The sequence below is a fragment of the Saimiri boliviensis genome, chromosome 20, assembly GCF_048565385.1.
Source record: "Saimiri boliviensis isolate mSaiBol1 chromosome 20, mSaiBol1.pri, whole genome shotgun sequence".
In the NCBI taxonomy this organism is placed as follows: Eukaryota; Metazoa; Chordata; class Mammalia; order Primates; family Cebidae; genus Saimiri; species Saimiri boliviensis.
This window is the reverse complement of record NC_133468.1, coordinates 31,804,441-31,824,357: the sequence shown is the minus strand read 5'-3', so window position 1 is coordinate 31,824,357 and position 19,917 is coordinate 31,804,441. Positions and strand designations below refer to the sequence as shown.

At 55.2% G+C, this 19,917-nt stretch overlaps 1 protein-coding gene across 9 annotated transcripts; it reads right to left on the bottom strand.

Annotated features, from left to right (window-relative positions):
* Positions 1–64: 64 nt before the first annotated feature.
* Positions 65–18,469, bottom strand: SLC12A9 (solute carrier family 12 member 9). Of its 9 annotated transcripts, XM_010344698.3 has the most exons (15): positions 16,297–16,436; positions 15,595–15,752; positions 14,740–14,962; positions 14,385–14,519; positions 12,787–12,918; positions 11,461–11,769; positions 9,401–9,508; positions 9,181–9,292; positions 7,971–8,128; positions 7,782–7,864; positions 6,922–7,046; positions 6,572–6,764; positions 6,240–6,414; positions 5,309–5,455; positions 65–1,347 (listed from the first exon to the last, which is right to left on the bottom strand). In XM_010344698.3, the coding sequence occupies exons 3-15, from the start codon at positions 14,918–14,920 to the stop codon at positions 461–463; spliced, it is 2,745 nt and encodes a 914-aa protein (XP_010343000.1). In that variant the 5' UTR covers positions 14,921–14,962; positions 15,595–15,752; positions 16,297–16,436; the 3' UTR covers positions 65–460. The 9 variants fall into 9 exon arrangements, with proteins under 9 accessions (XP_010343000.1, XP_074246546.1, XP_010342999.1 ...); XM_074390445.1 differs by lacking the exons at positions 15,595–15,752; positions 16,297–16,436 and adding an exon at positions 18,145–18,469; XM_010344697.3 differs by having other exon boundaries at positions 15,595–16,436.
* Between the last annotated feature and the right edge of the window lie 1,448 nt (positions 18,470–19,917).

Below are 19,917 nucleotides of genomic sequence, written 5' to 3'. Positions count from 1 at the left end.
TGCAGAGCTCTCCTTTCCCATCCCCTCCCTCTCACCTCCCCACCAGCGCGGCTCAGCCAGCCTGTAGTGTTTCGGTCTTTTATTCACGGTCAGCAGAGTTAGAAAAATAAAACAGAATGAAAACATCACCACCCCAGTGGGCCAGTGAGTCTGGCCAGGATGAGGAAACTGAGGTAGCCCAGAGTTAGGAGGAGGGCCAGCCCCTAGCATCAAGGCACCAGTGAAGGGAGGCTGTGGACTCCGTCCCCTGAACGGTGGGGACGGCCACCCGGAGTTACTGTGCTGGGGTCCCTCTGCCAAAGGAGGTGGGTGTGACACCCAAGCCCGGAACCCCCTTAAAACCTCCCCTGGGCTCCAGGTCCCAGGGGCAGGACCACAGGACAGCGCTTCCCTCCTCCTCCAAGGATCAGGATGGGCCGCCTGCCTGGGCCCTCTCTACCCAGCCCTGGAGGCAGGGGCATCAGAGATCAGTGCAGGTGACCGGGGTGACGCCGTGAACCAGCAGCGTGGGGCCCAGGTCTCGGCTTAGAGTCTCCAATAGCGCCAGGTAGCGGTGGTAGCGGGCGGGGTCGGCGGGCGGCCGAGGCAAGTACAGGAAGGTGAGGGCTGTGGTGGCGCCCTCGGCATCCCCACCCTCCGGCCCACCCGGCCCTCCTCCCGTGCCACGCCCCTGCTGGGCCCGAACCAGGGCGTTGGCGCTGCGTGCCAGGGCCTCTGCCTCCGCGTCTCCCTGCCTACTGTTCACGAAGTCCCCTTCCTCCTCCGCCTCAGGTTCCCCAGCCTCAGCCCCCTCGCCCCACACCACCTCCTGCACCTCAGCCCGGATCCTCAGTTGGCTCAGCAGCACCCGCAGCCGCCCCTCGGCCGCCCCAGGCGCCTCCCGAGGCCCCAGGCACAGGAAGATCCGGAGCCGGGCACTGTGCCAAGCGGGCACCATGCCCAAGATGGTTGCCATCTGCAGCAGGAAAAGGCCACAGACATCCACGTAGCCGGGCCCACCCCGGGGCCGCAGCAGGTTGAGGGGCCACACATCCACGTGGTGCAGCTGAGAGGTGCCCCCGGACCCCCGGCTCAGCCGCTCTGGGGGCAAGGCCCCACTGGCCCGGGCTAGCACCACGTTCTTGTTCATCTTGAGGGCATCGGCCACCGTGGCCACATAGTCCTGGGGACTGAGAGCCCGAGGGCTCCCAGGAGCCCGGGGAGGAGGGAACAGGGTGCTGAGAGCCGGGGAACCACCCCCTCTGGTGCTGTCCACAGGCTCGGAGAAAGCCGGGTCCGTCAGGAAATGGTCCTGTGGTGGGGCGTCATCGTAGAAACCCAGGACCAGCGTGTTGGGCTTCATGCCACCTGAGGGCAGAGAGGGGGAGGCAGGAACAGACAGGAGTCAGGCTCACAGGCTAAGTTTACATCACGCTCCCACGCGCTGACAGCAATATGTGTCAGCCATAAGCTATGACATTCCCACTGTGTACAGGCTCTTACAGCAACATTCTGCGCATTTGCATAATGACTTTTCATTTTTCCTAAACACTTTCACATGCACTTATTTTATTATCTCAGTGACTAATCTCCTCCACTTAAACAGACAAAGTTCGCATTAGGATGCTTGCCACGAATGAGCACTCCAATTCTATCGCGAGAGTAGGACACTGTCTGCTCCCAGCTTCTAGCAGGGCATCTGGTTCATGGTAGGAGATGTGAGTTGAACTCCGTCATTCAAACCAGACACCCTGATCAGCCAAGCTCATGGCCTGAATCCCCAGGGGAACAGCACCCCAGACCCTGCTAGGGGAAGATGAGAAAATGGACTGGGCTGGGCACGGTGGCTCACCCCTGTAATCCCAGCACTTTTGGGGGTTGAGACGGGCAGATCACCTGAGGTCAGCAGTTTGAGACCAGCCTAACCAACATGGAGAAACCCCGTCTCTACTAAAAATATAAAATTAACTGGGCATGGTGGCGCATGCCTGTAATCCCAGCTACTCAGGAGGCTGAGGCAGGAGAATCACTTGAACCCAGGAGGTGGAGGTTGTGGTGAGCCGAGACCCCGCCATTGCACTCCAGCCTGGGCAACTAAAGTGAAACTCCGTCTCAAAAAAAATTAAAATACAAAAATTAACAGGGCGGCCGGGCGCGGTGGCTCAAGCCTGTAATCCCAGCACTTTGGGAGGCCAAGGCGGGTGGATCACGAGGTCGAGATCGAGACCATCCTGGTCAACATGGTGAAACCCCGTCTCTGCTAAAAATACAAAAAATTAGCTGGGCGTGGTGGCGCGTGCCTGTAATCCCAGCTACTCAGGAGGCTGAGGCAGGAGAATTGCCTGAACCCAGGAGGCAGAGGTTGCGGTGAGCCGAGATCGCGCCATTGCACTCCAGCCTGGGTAACAAGAGCGAAACTCCGTCTCAAAAAAAAAAAAAAAAAAAAAAAAAAATTAACAGGGCATTGTGGAAGGCACAGGGCTACCCAGTATGTCAGTATGTTTCTATGACTGCAAAACCCTAATTGTGGTGGTATAGCATGGTATTCGCTTACCAGGGGCTGTGTCCTATAGAAAACACTTTGTATTTTAACTCATTTGAACCTTGAAGCAACACTATGAGGTAGGTACTATTTAGTCTCCTCTTTTTACTGATAAGGAACCCGAAGCACCAAGCGATGAAGTCATTCACCCACAGGCTCACGGCTGGCAGGTACTGGAGCAGGTAGGTCAACACACGCTGCCTCCACCCAGCATGAGAGGCCACACTCTGAGACACCAAGCTGGGCACGTGCCAACCACAAAACCCCAAGTCCCTGCCTACAAGCTCCTGGTTCTTAATTTTTGAACGACCCACGTGGAATCGGGTAATTCCCCCCCTTGAACCAGGCTGAGTTTACAGCGAGACTCAGAGACCTCTCTAAGACCCCTTCTCATGAAACAAACACTGCTCAACCCATACATCAAATTCTCCATGACAGGAGAATCCACCATTTAAAGGAAATACTTTTCCTTTTATTGGAGTAGGTTGATGCAAAAGTCATTGCGTTTTTTCCCCATTAAAATGGCAAAAACAGGCCAGTGCGGTGGTTCACGCCTGTAATTCCAGCACTTTGGGAGGCTTAGGCGGGCGGATCACCTGAGGTCGGAAGTTTGAGACCAGCCTGGGCAACGTGGCAAAACCCCGTCTCTACCAAAAATATACAAAAATTAGCCAGCGTGCTGGCAGGCACCTGCAGTCCCAGCTACTCAGGAGACTGAGATGGGAGAATCACTTGAACCCAGGAAGCAGAGGTTGCAGTGAGCTGAGATCACGCCACTGCACTCCAGCCTGGGCGACAAAGTGAGATCCTGTCCAAAAATAAGAGCAAAAACCACAACTGCTTTTGCACCAACCTAATATTTCCACAGGATACATTTCATGAGCACAGTAGTCTCTGCACAAAAGGTGAAGACCAGGCTCTCAGATGCTCTGTGGGTCAGTGATGCTTGCCAACACCCTAAAACATCTGGGCAGGTGTGAACTCCAGCTGATCTTACAAAATAAACTAGTCACGCCCCCTCCTGAGTATATCCCAGGGTCTGATTTGCACTGAACGGGGCAATGTCCAACACAGTTGAACTTCAGCCAGACTCTGAATAGAGAAGGAAGCATGCGCTTTGGTGACAGGCGCTGGTCCAGGATTAAAGGAGAAGGCAGTGACTGAGCATGGATGACCCTGGTGGCCTCAGCGCTAAAAGCTGAGAATTCGCCGGGCGCGGTGGCTCACGCCTGTAATCCCAGCACTTTGGGAGGCTGAGGCGGGTGGATCACGAGGTCAAGAGATCGAGACCATCCTGGTCAACATGGTGAAACCCCGTCTCTACTAAAAATACAAAAAATTAGCTGGGCATGGTGGCGTGTGCCTGTAATCCCAGCTACTCAGGAGGCTGAGGCAGGAGAATTGCCTGAACCCAGGAGGCGGAGGTTGTGGTGAGCTGTGATCGTGCCATTGCACTCCAGCCTGGGTAACAAGAGCGAAACTCCTTCTCAAAAAAAAAAAAGCTGAGAATTCACTGCTCCATCCACAAGCGTCAGCCCCGCTCAGCCCCACACAGCCTCCGGCATCCTTTGTGGCTTGGGGGTCGAGGGTGGGGCATGTTACATCTCCTACTTCCCAACCCCTTTCAAAGCCTGGCTGAATTACCATCTCTCCACAAAACCTTTGCTGGCTATATACTGGCTGGCCTTCCTTCCTCTGAACGCTGGTGGCTAAAAACCATCTCGGGGTTGGGTGCAGTGGTTCACACCTGTAATCCCAGCACTTTGGGAGGCCAAGGAGGACAGATCACCTGAGGTCGGAAGTTCAAGACCAGCCTGACCAACATGGAGAAACCCCACCTCTACTAAAAATATGAAATTGGCCGGGCGCAGTGGCTCAAGCCTGTAATCCCAGCACTTTGGGAGGCCGAGGCGGGTGGATCACGAGGTCGAGAGATCGAGACTATCCTGGTCAACATGGTGAAACCCCGTCTCTACTAAAATACAAAAAATTAGCTGGGCATGGTGGCACGTGCCTGTAATCCCAGCTACTCAGGAGGCTGAGGCAGGAGACTTGCTTGAACCCAGAAGGCGGAGGTTGCGGTTAGCCGAGATCGCGCCATTGCACTCCAGCCTGGGCAACAAGATCAAAACTCCAACTCAAAGACGAATAAACAAAATAACCATCTGATCTGATGAGGCAGCTGGAGATTCAAATAATGCTCCACTGTCCCTCAAAATGCACTCTTCAGTGCCTATGCTCCAATTTTTGGGTCAGAAAAAAAAAGAAAGGCCGGCCAGACACAGTGGCAGACACCTGTAATCCCAGCACTTTGGGAGGCCGAGGCGGGTGGATCACCTGAGGTCAGGAGCTCAAGACCAGCCTGGGCAACATGGTGAAACCTCATCTCTACTAAAAATACAAAAATTAGCCGGGCATGGTAGCACACAAGTGTAGCACACTCCCTACTCGGGAGACTAAGACAGGAGAATCACTAGAACCCGGGAGGCGGAGGCTGCAGTGAGGCGAGATCGCACCACCGCACCACTCCAGCCTGGGCAAGACAGAGCAAAACTCTGTCTTTAAAAAAAGGAGAAGGAAAAAACTGCAACAGCATCGCCCGCCCCATTGCTAGTCCCCAGCGTCTCCTATCGCACACTGTCTGCGGCTATTATCTTTGAGCACTGTCTTATCTGCTCCTGACTATAGCTTGCAGTTTGCAATATGTGGCTGACTCTAGGGGAGGGGAGCAGAGATTTGAAGTAGCCACAGGGGAAGGCTGAGGGGATCCAGGGAGGAGCATCTCACCGAGGCCCGAGATTCGCAGCAGATGCTGAGCCCCCTGGCGCACGGAGGGCGAGAGGGTTAGATCCACAAAAGCCTTCACCTGGGCCCGGTCTACCAGGCTCAGCCATGCCCCATACTGAGGCTGTACTGGGTCCGAGGGCAGGGAGTCTACAGAGAAGATAAGGAAAGGAAGGCAGCCAGTGTCGGCCAAGTTCAACGTCTACTCCTAGAGTCCAAATCACAGATGGGCCCGGGCAGGGCTATGGCTGGTTGGAGAATTTACTAGGAAGGAGATAAAAGGGGGAAAGGGGCAGGTGTCATGGCTCATGCCTGTAATCCCTGCACTCTGGGAGGCCACGGTGCAAGGGTTGCTTGAGCCAGGAGTTGTGGACCAGCCTGGGAAACATAAAGAGACCTCATCTCTACAAAGTAGCCAGGCCTGGTGGCACACACTTGTAGTCCCAGCTACGCAGGAGGCTGAGGCAGGAGGATCGCTTGAGCCCAAGAAGTTGAAGCTGCAGTGAGCTATGATGGCACCCCTGCCCTCCAGCCTGGGTGACAGAGCAACACCTTGTCTCAAAAAAAAAAAGGGGGGGTGGGTGACTGGCCATGGTGGCTCACACCTACAATCTCAGCACTTTGGGAGGCCAAGGTGGGCAGATCACTTGAGGTCAGGAGTTTGAGACCAACTTGGCCAACATGGTGAAACCCCATCTCTACTAAAAATACAAAAACTAGCCCGGCATGGTGGTGTGCGCCTGTAATCCCAGCTCAGGAGGCTAAGGCAGGAGGATCAATTGAACCCGGGAGGTGGAGGCTGCAGTGAGCTGAGATCGTCCCACTGCACTCCAGCTTGGGCAACAAAGCGAGACTCTGTCTCCAAAAAAACAAACAAAAAACGGTAAGGTAAGAGAAGGATGTAAGTGAGTGAATGAGTGGGAGGGCAGCTCACCGAGGTCTCCCAGGGTGACGTGGCCCAGCACGTAAAGCCCCCCCTTCTTAAGCTGGTTGGCCAGTCGCAGCAGAGGCAGGGCGCCCCTGGGGTTCCCCACCAGCAGCAACAGCTGGGGCCGCCAGAACTTCACGTGGTCCTTCCGGACGTCCAGCCGGAGCAGATACTTACGCACCTGGGTACAGCGGGAGGTGGTGGGGAAGTGGCATGATCAAACACACAGCCCCGTTTGGAACCTCTTGGATGGAAACACCAACTCCAGCTAAAGGGAGGGAGAAGGGGTTCCCTGACCGCCTCCCTCTCCCCTCCCCACCGCCCCCAGCTCCCCGTACCTGGTGGAAAAGCAAGGCCTGACTGACATAGCCCCAACTGCTGGGGCCTCCTCGCGCAGTGAGCAGCGCAGCCAGCAGGCCCATGAGGAGCAGGGAGCCCCCGGCCGCGCCGGGGCTGATGAGGAACATCATAAGCAGGCAGGAGGCCACCCCCAGCAGGCAGGTATGCCAGGAGAACAGGCTGAAGGTGGGGCTGTGGGAACACGGAGGGGAGGAGGGACGGAAACTCAGGGTCGGCCGCGTGCCAGGCTGCGGTCCCCAGCTCCACGCCTGGGCCAGAGTCCTCCGCATTTTCCCATTCCTCCCTTCTGCTCTCCCTCTCGGGGGACACGGGCCTCTGAGTCTCTCACCGGAAGTTGGGGGCCGAGGCCCACTCCAGGCTCAGGCAGGACAGGTCCACAGCAGCATAGGCCACCAGGTAGAAGACGGTGACTACAGCGGCTATCGTGTTCAGCTTCCCGGCCAGAAGCACCAGCTGGGCAGGGGCCAAGAGGTATGCCGTTGATCCAAAGTTACGGTGTACCCCGAAAGTGCCAGTACGTCCCAAAGACTGCCATTGCACCCCCAAGGTGTCAATGAGCCCCAGAAAGTGCCAGTGAACCCTGTAAAGTGCCAGTATGCCCCAAAAGTGTCAACCCCCAAAAGTGCCAGTGTACCCCCAAAGTTTCAGTGAGCCCCAGAAAGTGCCAGTGTACCCCCAAACCCCGGAAAGTGCCAGTGCACCCCAAAGTGTCAATGAATGCTGAAAAGTGCCAGTGAGCCCTCCAAAGTGCCAATCCACCCCCTAAAGTGTCAATGAACCCCAGAGAATACCAGTGTACCCCCCCCGAGAGCCACTGAACCTCCAAAGTATCAGCAAACCCCCACAAAGTGTTGGTACATCCCAGAGTGCCAGCAAACCCCTCAAAGTGCTGAGGTACTCCACAAAGTACCAGTGAACCCTGAAAAATACTAGTGTACCCCATAAAGTGTCAGTGAACCCTTCAAAATGCCAGCGCACGCCAGAAAGTGCTAGCAAACCCCCCCAGGGTGCCAGTGAACCCTGCAAAGCGCTGGTGAACCGCACAAAGTGCCAGTGAACCCTACAGAGTCCCAGTGCACCCCAAGTGCAAATGCATTTGCCTTTGATTTGTCTCCCAGCCCGCATCTAACTGCACCCCCATCCTGCCAGCTGGTGGGGTGAGGAAAGGGCCCGCTGAAGAAGTCTCACCTGCACCAGACCCCAAGAATACAGTACAGCTCCCCAGGGGTTTCCCCCTCGGGACACAATCTTGGCCGGCGCCAAGATCACTCCTAGAAAAACAGAATCCACAGCAGACACATCAGCCGGGGCCTAAGGGGTACACAGAAGAGACAAGGGAGGGCATGCTCTGAGCCAGCAAGCAGCCAGAGAACCCACCAAAGAGGTCATCCCGGGCCAGGGCATGGAGAATGCGGGAGGCACCGATGAGTGAGCTCATGGACGCTGAGAGTGCGGTGGCATAGATTCCGATCAACACCAGCGGGGGCCACAGGCTGATGGCGCGGAAGAACCCATAGTCCTCCTGCAGCAGGGTCCTAGGAGGCGGGCAAAGGAGGACATGGATCATGCATCATAGGTTGGGAAAACCCCCAGCCCTGATCTTAAGGATCAGACTCAGATATCAAATGTGCTAAAGGGATACGCCTGGTATTCACTGGGCAGCCTTGGATTTAATCACTCAGGGGTCATTCCTTTCTCTTTTTTTTTTTTTTTTTTTTGAGACTGAGTTGCACTTTTGTGGCCCAGGCTGGAGTGTAGTAGCTCGATTTCCACTCGCTGCAACCTCCGCCTCCGGGGTTCAAGTGATTCTCCTGCCTCAGCCTCCTGAGTAGCTGGGATTACAGGTGCCCACCAACACACCCGGCTAATTTTTTGTATTTGTAGTAGAGAGAGGGTTTCACCACGTTGGCCAGGCTGGTCTCGAACTCCTGACCTCAAGTGATTCACCCACCTCAGCCTCCCAAAGTGCTGGCATTGCAGACATGAGCCACCGAGCGCACTCCTTTCTTTTTTTTTAAGAGACAAGGTCTCACTCCAATCCCCAGGCTGCAGTGCAGTGCTGCAATCATAGCTCACTGCAGCCTCGACCTCTTGGGCTCAAGCAGTTCTCCCATCGCAGCCTCCCAAGTAGCTAGGACTACAAGCAGGTGCCATCACGCCTCACTAATTTTTGTATTTGAGAGGAAGGTCTTGCTATGTTGTCCAGGCTAGTCTGGAACTCCTAGGCTTTATCGATCCTCCTGCCTCAGCCTCCCAAAGTGCTGGGATTACAGGTGTGAGCCGCCACACCCGGCTGTCACACCTAATGGTATATGCACAAGAGGCCAAATATTTATCGAAATGCAAACTTAGTAGAAAGCCACTGCCCACCCTCGCTCCCAAGCTAAGTGCCTGCAACAGTACCAGGTCCATGGCAGCCGCTGGCCATGGGCTATCAATCCCCAGCAGCTAGCCTTCCCCTATTTTCCCTCCACCCCAACAAGCTGGGTTTCTGCTCCCCAGTCCCTCAGCCTGTATTTCCCTTGGTGACCCAGGTGCAGCAACCTTGTTTGATACTGACACTCCACCCCCATCCCTCCCTAGGTACCTGTCACAGGTGAAGCTGGAGAGGAAGAAAAGCAGGACATAGACGAACAGGGTGTAGGCGACGGCGATGATGGTGCCCAGAGGGATGGCCCGGCTGGGGTCCTTCAGCTCCCCTGCGGGGAGGGGAGCAGGAGGGGCGAGGTCAGCCCTCCCGCCGTCCCCCTGCGTCCCTCATGGTGGCAGCCCCACACCCCCAGGAGGCGGCAGGCAGGAACTCTCACCCGACATGTTGGCCCCAGCCATGATGCCTGTACAGCCATTGAAGAGGACAGCAAAGACGCTGGCAAAATTCATCATGGCTCCTGTGGTATAGTCCTCAGCATAGCCAGCTAGGAGGATGCTCCCAGGAGGGAGAGGACGTCAGCATCCCCCTCAGGGATCCAGGCCTCTCAGCCACCCTTTCCACACATTCCACAGCCCCCCCCACCCCGCCACCTCCCCTGACTGCCTTCACCAAGACCCCAGCCTGCCCCTGCACTGGCCTTGGGTCAGTCAGACACACTGCCACATCCCCGAAATGCTCTGATATTCCTCCCTCCAGGCCCTAATCCACACTCTTTTTTTTTTTTTTTTTGAGACGGAGTTTCGCTCTTGTTACCCAGGCTGGAGTGCAATGGCGCGATCTCGGCTCACCACAACCTCCGCCTCCTGGGTTCAGGCAATTCTCCTGCCTCAGCCTCCTGAGTAGCTGGGATTATAGGCACGCGCCACCATGCCCAGCTAATGTTTTGTATTTTTAGTAGAGACGGGGTTTCACCATGTTGACCAGGTTGGTCTCGATCTCTCGACCTTGTGATCCACCCGCCTCGGCCTCCCAAAGTGCTGGGATTACAGGCTTGAGCCACCGCGCCCGGCCTCACACTCTTTATTATTTTTTTATTTTTTTATTTTTTAGAGACATGATCTTGCTCTGTCACCCAGGTTGGACTGCGGTGGCACCCTCATAGCTCACTGCAACCTCTACCTCCTGGGCTCAAGCCTGTCAAGTAGCTGGGACTACAGGTATGCACCACCATGCCCAACTAACTTTTTAATTTTTATTTATTTATTTTGAGAGGAGTCTTGCTCTATCACCCAGGTTGGAGTGCAATGGTGTGATCTCAGCTCATTGCAACCTCCACCTCCCCAGTTCAAGTGATTCTCCTTCCTCAGCCTCCCAAGTAGCTGGGATTACAGGTGCCCACCAGCACACCTGGCTAATTTTTGTATTTTCAGTACAGATGAGGTTTCACCATGTTGGTCAGGCTGGTCTCAAACTCCTGGCATCAGGTGATCCACCCTCCTTGGCCTCCCAAAGTGCTGGGATTGGGGTGACATGAGCCACTGTACCTGGCCTATTTACTTTTTCATACAGAGTCTTGTTCTGAAGCCCAGGCTGGAGTGCAGAGGTGGAGATCTTAGCTCACTGCAGCCTCCCCCTCCCGAGTTCAAGTGATTCTCATGCCTCAGCCTCCTGAATAGCTGGGACTACAGGCATGTACCACTATGCCTGGATAATTTTTGTATCTTTTTATTATTATTATTATTATTTTTTGGAGACAAAGTCTCCCTCTTGTCACCCAGGCTGCAGTGCAGTGGCGAATTCTTGGCTCACTGCAAACTCTGCCTCCCGGGTTCAAGCAATTCTGCCTCAGCCTCCCGAGTATCTAGGACTACAGGTGCCTGCCACTGTACCCAGCTAATTTCTGTATCTTTTTTTCTTTTTCTTCCCAAGAATGCTGACTGAGATCATTTTTGTATTTTTAGTAGAGACAGGGTTGGCCAGACTGGTCTCAAACTCGTGACCTCAGGTGATCCTCCTGCCTCAGCATGCTGAGGATTACAGGCCTGAGCCACCACACCAGGTCTCAAGCTCTTTCCTGAGATGCGTTCCCTCCCTGCTCTCAGCTCCACCCGTCTATCTCAGGCCACCTCCAGCTCCACGGCTCCTGCCCTTCCCAGCCCATAGTCAGGCCTCCCTTCTCTCCACTCCTGGGCGATCCTGATCTGTGTAAGTCATGCTGGGCCTTACTGTGCTATGGAACTGATTCCTGAATACCCATCTTTCCCCAGCTAGAACGCAAGTTCCTTTAAAGCAGGGACTGTCTTGTAGGCTCCCTCCTGCCCCAAAGGCCAAACACACACTGGACAGGCCTGAATGAAGCTGCACTGTTCTGCGCTCCAGACCTCCTGCCCTACATTCCCTCTGACACCTCTACTCATCCAGGGATTCTAAGGGTCCGGCCCCAATGCCTGCCCACTCCTCACCCCGAGATCCCGGCCACCACAGGGCCTCGCTCACCACCTAAGTTGTCCTTCAGGGTACTGCTGTTGAAGCCGGTGAAGTGGCCAAATCGAGGCAGCAGGGAGGAGCCATTGCGGCCAGGCCGAGGAGTCAAGGGGATGGCCCTTGGCCCCACAGCCACAAAGCTGATGAGCACAGAGGTCAGGGAGCCAGAAACCAGCAGGAATGTGAGGAAGGAGGCCCGGGCGTAGAGGTCGGCTCCCAGGGTGCAGACCCCGCCCACAAGGCCCAGCAGCAGGGAGCCGTACAGCAGATTCCAGCCGTAGCCCTGGGGCAGGACGTGGAGGCCACTGGGCCCTGTGGCATCTGGAGAGAGGTAGGGACAGAGTTAGAAGGCCTGATCCTAATGCGCTCCTCCGGCTGGGTAAGGTGGGTGGCTCATGCCTGCAATTCCAGCATTTTGGGAGGCCAAGGTGGGAGGATTGCTTGAGTTCAGGTTTAAGACCGGCCTGGGCAACACAGCGAAACCCCAACTCCACAAAAACTGCAAAAATTAGCCAGGCATGGTGATGTGCGCCTGTAGACCCAGCTACTGGGAGGCTGAGGCGGGACAATCGCTTGAGCCTGGAAGGCAGAAGTTGAACTGCGCCAAGATCGTACCACTGCACTCCAGCCTGGATGACAGAGTGAGACCTTGTCTCAAGAAAAAAAAAGGTGGGAGGGGGGAACCAAGCACCATGGCTCACGCCTGTAATCTCAACACTTTGAGAGGCCGAGGCAGGTAGGTCACTTGAGATCAGGAGTTCAAGACCAGCCTGGCCAACATGGCGAAACCCTGTCTCTACTAAAAATTATAAAAATTGGCCAGGCGTGGTGGTGGGTGCCTATAATCTCTGCCACTCAGGAGGTTAAGGCAGGAGAATCACTTGAACCTGGGAGGCAGAAGTTGCAGTGAGTGGAGATCACACTACTGCACTCGAGCCTGGGCAACAAAGCACTCCATTTCAAAAAAAAAAAAAAAGAAAGGACCCAGTCCCAACCATGACCCAAAGCAAGACAAGCCCCCCTCTGCCCACCTGCTGTCAGAGAGACCACTTTCCCCACTTCCCTCTTAGCTCTAACCCAGCATCTTAGCTCTCCCTGGTGGTCTCGTCAATTTCAAGAATCTCAGCCCAGTCTCTCTGACTGGTTAGCTCCTGACAGGCAAGGACAATATCGGGATGTCACATCTCTTGCATGATGCTGGCCACACAGCAGGAGCTCCAGAAAGTCAAGGTAGTGGCTCACTCTGTCCCTCGCCTAGAAAGGACCTTCTCCTTCATGATCGCACACTCCCAGACCCTGCAAACCCGCAGAAATGCCCAGAGCCGACAAAGCACAGACCGGCCCCGAAGACGTCAAGCACAGACTCCACCAGCCCCAGCAGGGAGACGGCACAGCCACAGACGTTAGCCAGGTAGAACATGAGGCCAATGCTGCCACCGACTTCGGGCCCCAGTGTCCGGCTGATCATGACTGAAAGTGGAAGCAGGGGTGAGCATTAAGGGAAAAAAAACTGAAATGGGCGTGAGGAAGGCGCCACAGCTCGAAGCACTTCACCCAAGGGCAGCCAGTCCCAGCCATGTGGCTTTGCACAAGTCGCTCATAACCTCTGAGTGCCAGTTTCTGCATCTGTAAAACAATCACTGCTTAGGCCAGGCTCGGTGGCTCACGCCTGTAATCCCAGCACTTTGGGAGGCTGAGGCGGGCGGATCACGAGATGAAGTTGAGACCATCCCAACCAACATGGTGAAACCCCACCGCATTCCAGCCTGGCGACAGAGCGAGACTCCGTCTCAAAAAAAAAAAAAAAAAAAAAAAAATCACTGCCTAACAGACAAGATTGTTAGACTAGAAACTGGCATTAACGTGTAGGGCAATATTGATCTTCTTCACTATACCAGCCTGCCTGCTGCACATTCATTAAAACTTGCCCTGCCAGGCACAGTGGCTGATGCCTGTAATCCCAGCATTTTGGGAGGCTGAGGCAGGAAGATCACTTGAGGCCAGGAATTCAAAACCAGCCTGGGAAACATAGCAAGACTCCCTCTCTACAAAAAAATTTTAAAATTGGCCTGGCGTGGTGGCTCACGCCTATAATCCCAGCACTTTGGGAGGCCGAGGCAGGCAGATCACCAGGTCAAGAGATCAAGACCATCCTGGCCAACATGGTGGAACCTTGTCTCTACTAAAAATACAAAAATCAGCTGGGCGTAGTGGCACTCACCTGTAGTCCCAGCTACTTGGGAGGAGGCTGAGGCAGAAGAATCACTTGAACCTGGGAGGCCAGAGGTTGCAGTGAGCTGGGATCGCGCCATTGCACTCCAGTCTGGCGACAAGAGTGAGACTCTGTCTCAAAAAATAATAAAAATTTAAAAATTAAACAGGGGTGGTGGTACCTGCCTATAGTCCCAGCTACTCAGGAGGCTGAGGCAGGAGGATCACTTGAGCCCAGGAAGTCGAGACTGCAGTGAGCTATGATGGCGCCACAGCACTCCAGCCTGGGAGTCAGAGTCTTGCTCTGTTGCCCAGGTCGGAGTGCAGTGATTCGATCTTGATACACTGCAACCTCTGCCTCCCAAGTAGCTGATTCAAGCGATTCTCCTGCCTTAGCCTCCCAAGTAGCTGCAATCACAGGCAGATGCCACCATGACCAGCTAATTTTTGTATTTTTAGTGGAGATGGGGTTTCACCATGTTGGCCAGGATGGTCTCAAACTCCTGGCCTCAAGTGATCCTCCCACCTGGGCCTCCCAAAGTGCTGGGATAGGCGTGAACCACTGCACCCAGCCTAAAAAAATTTTAAGAATGAAAAAAAAAAAAAATAACCCACTTGTCTTGCCCCTGAGCCAACAAAGGTAATGGCCCCTTCCCCACCCTCCCTAGCAGGCTGAGCAGCCTAGACCCCAGCCCAGACCCCAGTCCATTGATGTTGGAGGATACAGTAGGCTCCGCCCCCCTGCACGGCTCCATTGGTGGCGATGGCACAGACAGAGAGGACGGTGAGTGCCAGGATGAAGTAGGCAACAAGGAGCATGGCCAGGGCCTGCAGCAGCCCAGCGTGACCCACCACGAACCCTGAGGCAGGAGCAGCAAGTCAGGTCATGGGGACTCACACCCCAAATCCCCTACCCACTGGGTCTGCAGCGGTCCAGGGTGGAGCTAAATGCGAGCTCACAGGGAGCCCTCCCCAAGCCCTTCAGCCACCCACTTCCCCCAGGGCCGCTTCCTAATGTCATCCCACTCCCACCCCTCCCCATCATGTCCCCTCAGCCCTTCCCGTCCAGGGCCCACTCACCAATCCTCAGAAAAACAACTATGCTAAACATGGACAGGACAGTAGGCACCACCACACCCAGGAAGGTGGACAGCTTCCGGGCAGACGCCCCTCCAGGACTCCCAGCCCCATTAGCAGGGAGGGCAGCCCCCTCCTCCCCCAGGAGCCGGTAGGCCAGCAGAGGTGAGCTCTCGCTGGCCATGGCTGCGCACAGGCAGGGGAAACCACAAACGGGTTAGGTGACCTGCAAAGGAGATTATGTTGCATCAGAGGCAGCGCTACAGAGCCCACCCACCCCCAAACACCACTAACCAAACACCCAGAAGCCTCCCCAAAAGAGAAAGCTGCTCACTACTAAAAACACAAAAAGTGGCTGGGCTCAGTTGTTCACACCTGTAATCTCAGCACTTTGGGAGGAGGAGGCGGGTGGACCACCTGAGGTCAGGAGTTCGAGACCAGCCTGGTCAAATGGTGAAACCCTCATCTCTACTAAAAATACAAAAATTAGCCGGGTGCGGTGGCTTACGCCTGTAGTCTTGGCTACTTGGGAGACTGAGACATGAGAATCACTTGAACCCAGGAGGCACAGGTTGCAGTAAGCCGACACTGTACCACTGCGCTCCAGTCTGGGCAACAGAGTGAGGCTCTGTCTCAAAAAAAAAAAAAAAAAAAAGCCAGGCGTGACGGTGCACACCTGTCATTGCAACTACTCGGGAGGCTGAGGCACAAGAATTGCTTGAGCCCTGGAGGCATAGGGCTGCAGTGAGCCCAGATTGAGCCACTGCACTCCAGCCTGGCTGACAGAGTGAGACCCTGTCTCAAGAAACAAAAAAAGACAACCTCAAGGAAACAGGAATGCCCCCACACCCTGCTTACCAGCAACTCAAAAGAGCCGGTGAGGCTGCAAATGGTACCAGCCACTCCTCCACAAAGAAGTGGTACCCCAAACCCGTCAGCAGGGGTTTCAGGGCCCCTCCCGGCTGCTGGGGGCCACTCCTTCCCTTATGTTCCTGACACTAGGGATGGCACCGGGTCTGGAAAAAGGCAAAGTTTCTCTGACAGCACAGGCTTCTCCAGCCTCTCCTTCCTTTAACCAGCATTGCAAGAGGAAGCAAATCTCCCAAAAGGGAAGTAAGTTGCGTGCAGAAGAGCCTTCCCCATCTCCTCCTTCGGTGTCCCGAGCTGTCCCTACCAAGTCCCCCATGCAATCACTGCACCCACAGGCAGCAAGAAACTTCCAACTCTTCCAAAGCCACACCCTCCGTCAATCCTCTCCCTCAATCCATCTCAAAGCCCCTCCTCCTCCCCTTAGCTTCCTCAGATTCGTCCCATCCAAACGAGCCTCCCCAGATTCCTCCCATCCCCACTCCAAACTCTACCAACCCAAACACACCCCTCGACCAGGAAAATGGAAACACAGGCCAGCTCCCACCGAACAACTCAAGGTCCCCGGGTCCTCCCCCCCGCACCCGGGCTCCTGCTCCTTTGCGCCTGCTAGGGTGCAAGGGGGCCAGGATCTCCCTCCCGGCCAGCTGCACCCCCACAGCTCGGTGGGCCGCAGGGCACTCGCTCACCCACCCGCAGGACGCAGCGCTCGGGGGCAATCCCCGCGAGCCTGGGGGCTCCGCCTCGGGCGGAGAGCGGACGCGGGCCGGAAAAGACAGCCGCGGCTACCGGGATGCCAGGCCCGGAGCCTGTCCCCACCCCCACGAGCACGCGCGCGCCATTGGTCCCGGTCCCCGGCCCCGCCTCGCGGGCGTGCCCGGGGAAGCTCCGCCCCCTCTGCGTTCCCCGGCCTGCCAGGTTTCAGTTCCAGCTCCACGTGCACCCGAGGATTGCCCTGCAGCCCTGGTCTCCCTGAAGACTGGCGTCTCCGACAGGATATGGGCCGCGGGTGTCGGAGCCCCCAGCATTTTGGTGCACACAATCGCCGCCGCGGGGGCGGGACCCCAGTCCGAGCTCCTTGGTGCCGGGAGCTGCTACCCCGCTCAAGTGGGCGTGTGAGGACGGCCGAAGGCGGCCGGGAGGTGGGCGGGGCTGCCACACCTGGGCCAGGTGCGTCTCGGGGACTCCGGCCCCCTTCGTTCGGGATTTCTGGAGTCCTAGTCCTCCAACCTCTCAAAGCCCTGGAACCTCCGCGGGGTCCCAGCCTCGCCCCTCACCCCTGCGGGGATCCTTTCTTGCGCCCGATCCAGCTGCGCTCTTCGCTTCGGCCACCGGAGGGAGCCATTGGCCACCGATGTGGGTCCAGGGTCGCTTTGCTCCGTCTGATGCCCGCTTTCGTGCCCCGCTGTAGTGTTCTCACCTCCAGCAGAAATCCTACCAGGCGTCCCCAAACTTTTTACACAGGGGGCCAGTTCACTGTCCCTCAGACCGTTGGAGGGTCGCCACATACTGTGCTCCTCTCACCACCAATGAAAGAGGTGCCCCTTCCTGAAGTGCGGCCGGGGGGCCGGATAAATGGCCTCAGGGGGCCGCATGGAGCCCGCGGGCCGTAGCTTGGGGACGCCTGCTAGAGCCTGTGAACCCTACTGAGAGCTGAGACTCCTTCTTCACTCTTTACAGATCCCATCAACAGCAGTACCGCCTGTCAACGCGTCCTCAGGTGTAAAATGGGCATAGACTCGAACCTCCCTCCTGTGAGTCCAGTGGGCTAATAGACTTTATCTTATTTTATTTATTTATTTATTTTTGAGATAAGAGTTTGCCCTTGTGGCCCAGGCTGGAGTGAAATGCTGCCATCTCGGCTCACCGTAACCTCCGCCTCCTGGGTTCAAGTGATTCTTCTGCCAAAGCCTCCCGAGTAGCTGGGATTGTAGGCATGCGCCACCACGCCTAATTTTGTACTTTTAGTAAAAACAGGGTTTCTCCATGTTGGTCAGGCTGGTCTTAAACTCCCGACCTCAGGTGATCTGCTGGGATTACAGGCGTGTGCCACGGCGCCCGGCCTAAGCACTTTAGAACAACACCTAAAGGCTCAATAAATCATCCCTTCCAAATAGCACTGCATTAAATTAGCCACTCTCAGAGGTAGGTACCACTATACTATTCTTTTTTTTTTTTTTTTTTTTTTTTGAGACGGAGTTTCGCTCTTGTTACCCAGGCTGGAGTGCAATGGCGCGATCTCGGCTCACCGCAACCTCCGCCTCCTGGGCTCAGGCAATTCTCCTGCCTCAGCCTCCTGAGTAGCTGGGATTACAGGCACACGCCACCATGCCCAGCTAATTTTTTGTATTTTTAGTAGAGACGGGGTTTCACCATGTTGACCAGGATGGTCTCGATCTCTTGCCCTCGTGATCCGCCCGCCTCGGCCTCCCAAAGTGCTGGGATTACAGGCGTGAGCCACCGCGCCCGGCTAACTCTCACTTTTTCTTAAACTCACTGCACTTTGGGCTTTTGCCCTTCTGCAAAATGGAAAGTACTCACCAAGTCACCCGTGCCGTCCGCTTGGTCAATGCAATGGCCTCTGCGCCAGTCTTCATTTTACTAACCTACCAGCGTTATTTGACCGACTGCCTTCCCCTTAGAACACTTTCCTCATTTGGCCTCTCAGATCCAAAACTCCTCTTGCTCCGTCGGCTCTGATGGTTCTTCCTCATATCTCGTGTTAACCTTGGAGCACCTGTGGGTGTTGTAGGAACAGCCAAGAGGCCATGGTGGGATGGAAGCTCTGTTGAGGCGTGAAGCTTGGTCTTCAGACTCTTTTCAACACTTGTACCCACTCCCTTGGCTGGGCGCAGTGGCTCACACCTGTAATCCCAGCAATTAAGGAGGTCAAGGCGGGAAGATCACACAGTCAATAGATCAAGACCATCCTGGCCAACATGGTGTAACCCTGCCTCTATGAAAAATACAAAAATTGGCTGGGTGTGGTGGCACGCACCTGTCCCAGCTACTCGAGAGGCTGGGGTGGAAGAATCGCTTAAACCAGGGAGCCAGAGGTTGTAGTGAGCCAAGATCCGCCACTACACTCCAGCCGGGGTGACAGAGCAAGATTGCCTTTAAAAAAAAACACCCATGGCATAATCATTGAAAAAAAAAAACCGCTTATATCCACTCTCCCTTCACGACCTCTTCAGTCTCATAGTTCTATTTTTTTCTGTTTTTATTTATTATTTATATTTGAGACTGCGTCTCACTCTGTCGCCTAGAAATATAGTGGCACCATCATAGCTCACAACAACCTCTATCTCCTGAGCTCAAGCAATCCTCCTGCCTCAGCCTCCTGAGTAGCTGCAGGCACATGCACCCATGTCCAGCTAATTTTTTATTTTTTGTAGAGACAGGTTCTCACTATGTTGCCCAGGCTGGTGTTGAATTCCTGGGCTCAAGTAATCCTCCCACCTTGCCCTACCAAAATGTTGGGATTACAGGCGTAAACCACAGCACCCGGCCCAATCTCAGTTTTTTTTTTTTTTTTTTTTTTTTTTTTTTTTTTTTTTTGAGACAGAGTTTCACTCTTGTTACCCAGGCTGGAGTGCAATGGCGCGATCTCGGCTCACCGCAACCTCCGCCTCCTGGGTTCAGGCAATTCTCCTGCCTCAGCCTCCCGAGTAGCTGGGATTACAAGCACGTGCCACCACGCCCAGCTAATTTTTTGTATTTTTAGTAGAGACGGGGTTTCACCGTGTTGACCAGGATGGTCTCGATCTCTTGACCTCGTGATCCACCCGCCTCGGCCTCCCAAAGTGCTGGGATTACAGGCTTGAGCCACCGCGCCCGGCCCCCAATCTCAGTTTTAATACCATCTATATAATAGTGCCCCCAAGGATATACCTCCAGCCCAGACCTCTACCCTGAACTTCAGACTGGATAGCCAACACTCTAATACCATCTTCTGTTGTTGTTGTTGTCTTGAGAGGGAATCACACTGTCGCCCAGGCTGGAGTACAGTGGTGTGATCTCAGCTCACTGCAACCTCTGCCTCCCCAGTTCAAGGAATTCTGCCTCAGCCACTCCAGCAGCTGGGATTACAGGAGCCTGCCACCACACCCAGCTAATTTTTGTATTTTTAGTAGAGATAGGGTTTCACCATGTTGACCAGGCTGGTCTTGAACTCCCAACCTCATGTGATCCACCCAACTCCGCTTTCTTTTTTTTTTGAGACGGAGTTTCACTCTTGTTACCCAGGCTGGAGTGCAATGGCGCAATCTCGGCTCTCTGCAACCTCCGCCTCCTGGGCTCAGGCAATTCTCCTGC

Bases quoted from the DNA above. Each gene is read 5' to 3' on its own strand.
- SLC12A9 (XM_074390445.1), bottom strand. From the start codon at position 14,920: ATGGCCAGCGAGAGCTCACCTCTGCTGGCCTACCGGCTCCTGGGGGAG. The intron at 9,509-11,460 runs GTGAGCGAGGCC...GCATCCTCCTAG, and splicing joins CCTGAAGGACAACTTAGGTG to CTGGCTATGCTGAGGACTAT. The intron at 9,293-9,400 runs GTGAGAGTTCCT...CCCTCCCCGCAG, and splicing joins GGCTGGGGCCAACATGTCGG to GGGAGCTGAAGGACCCCAGC.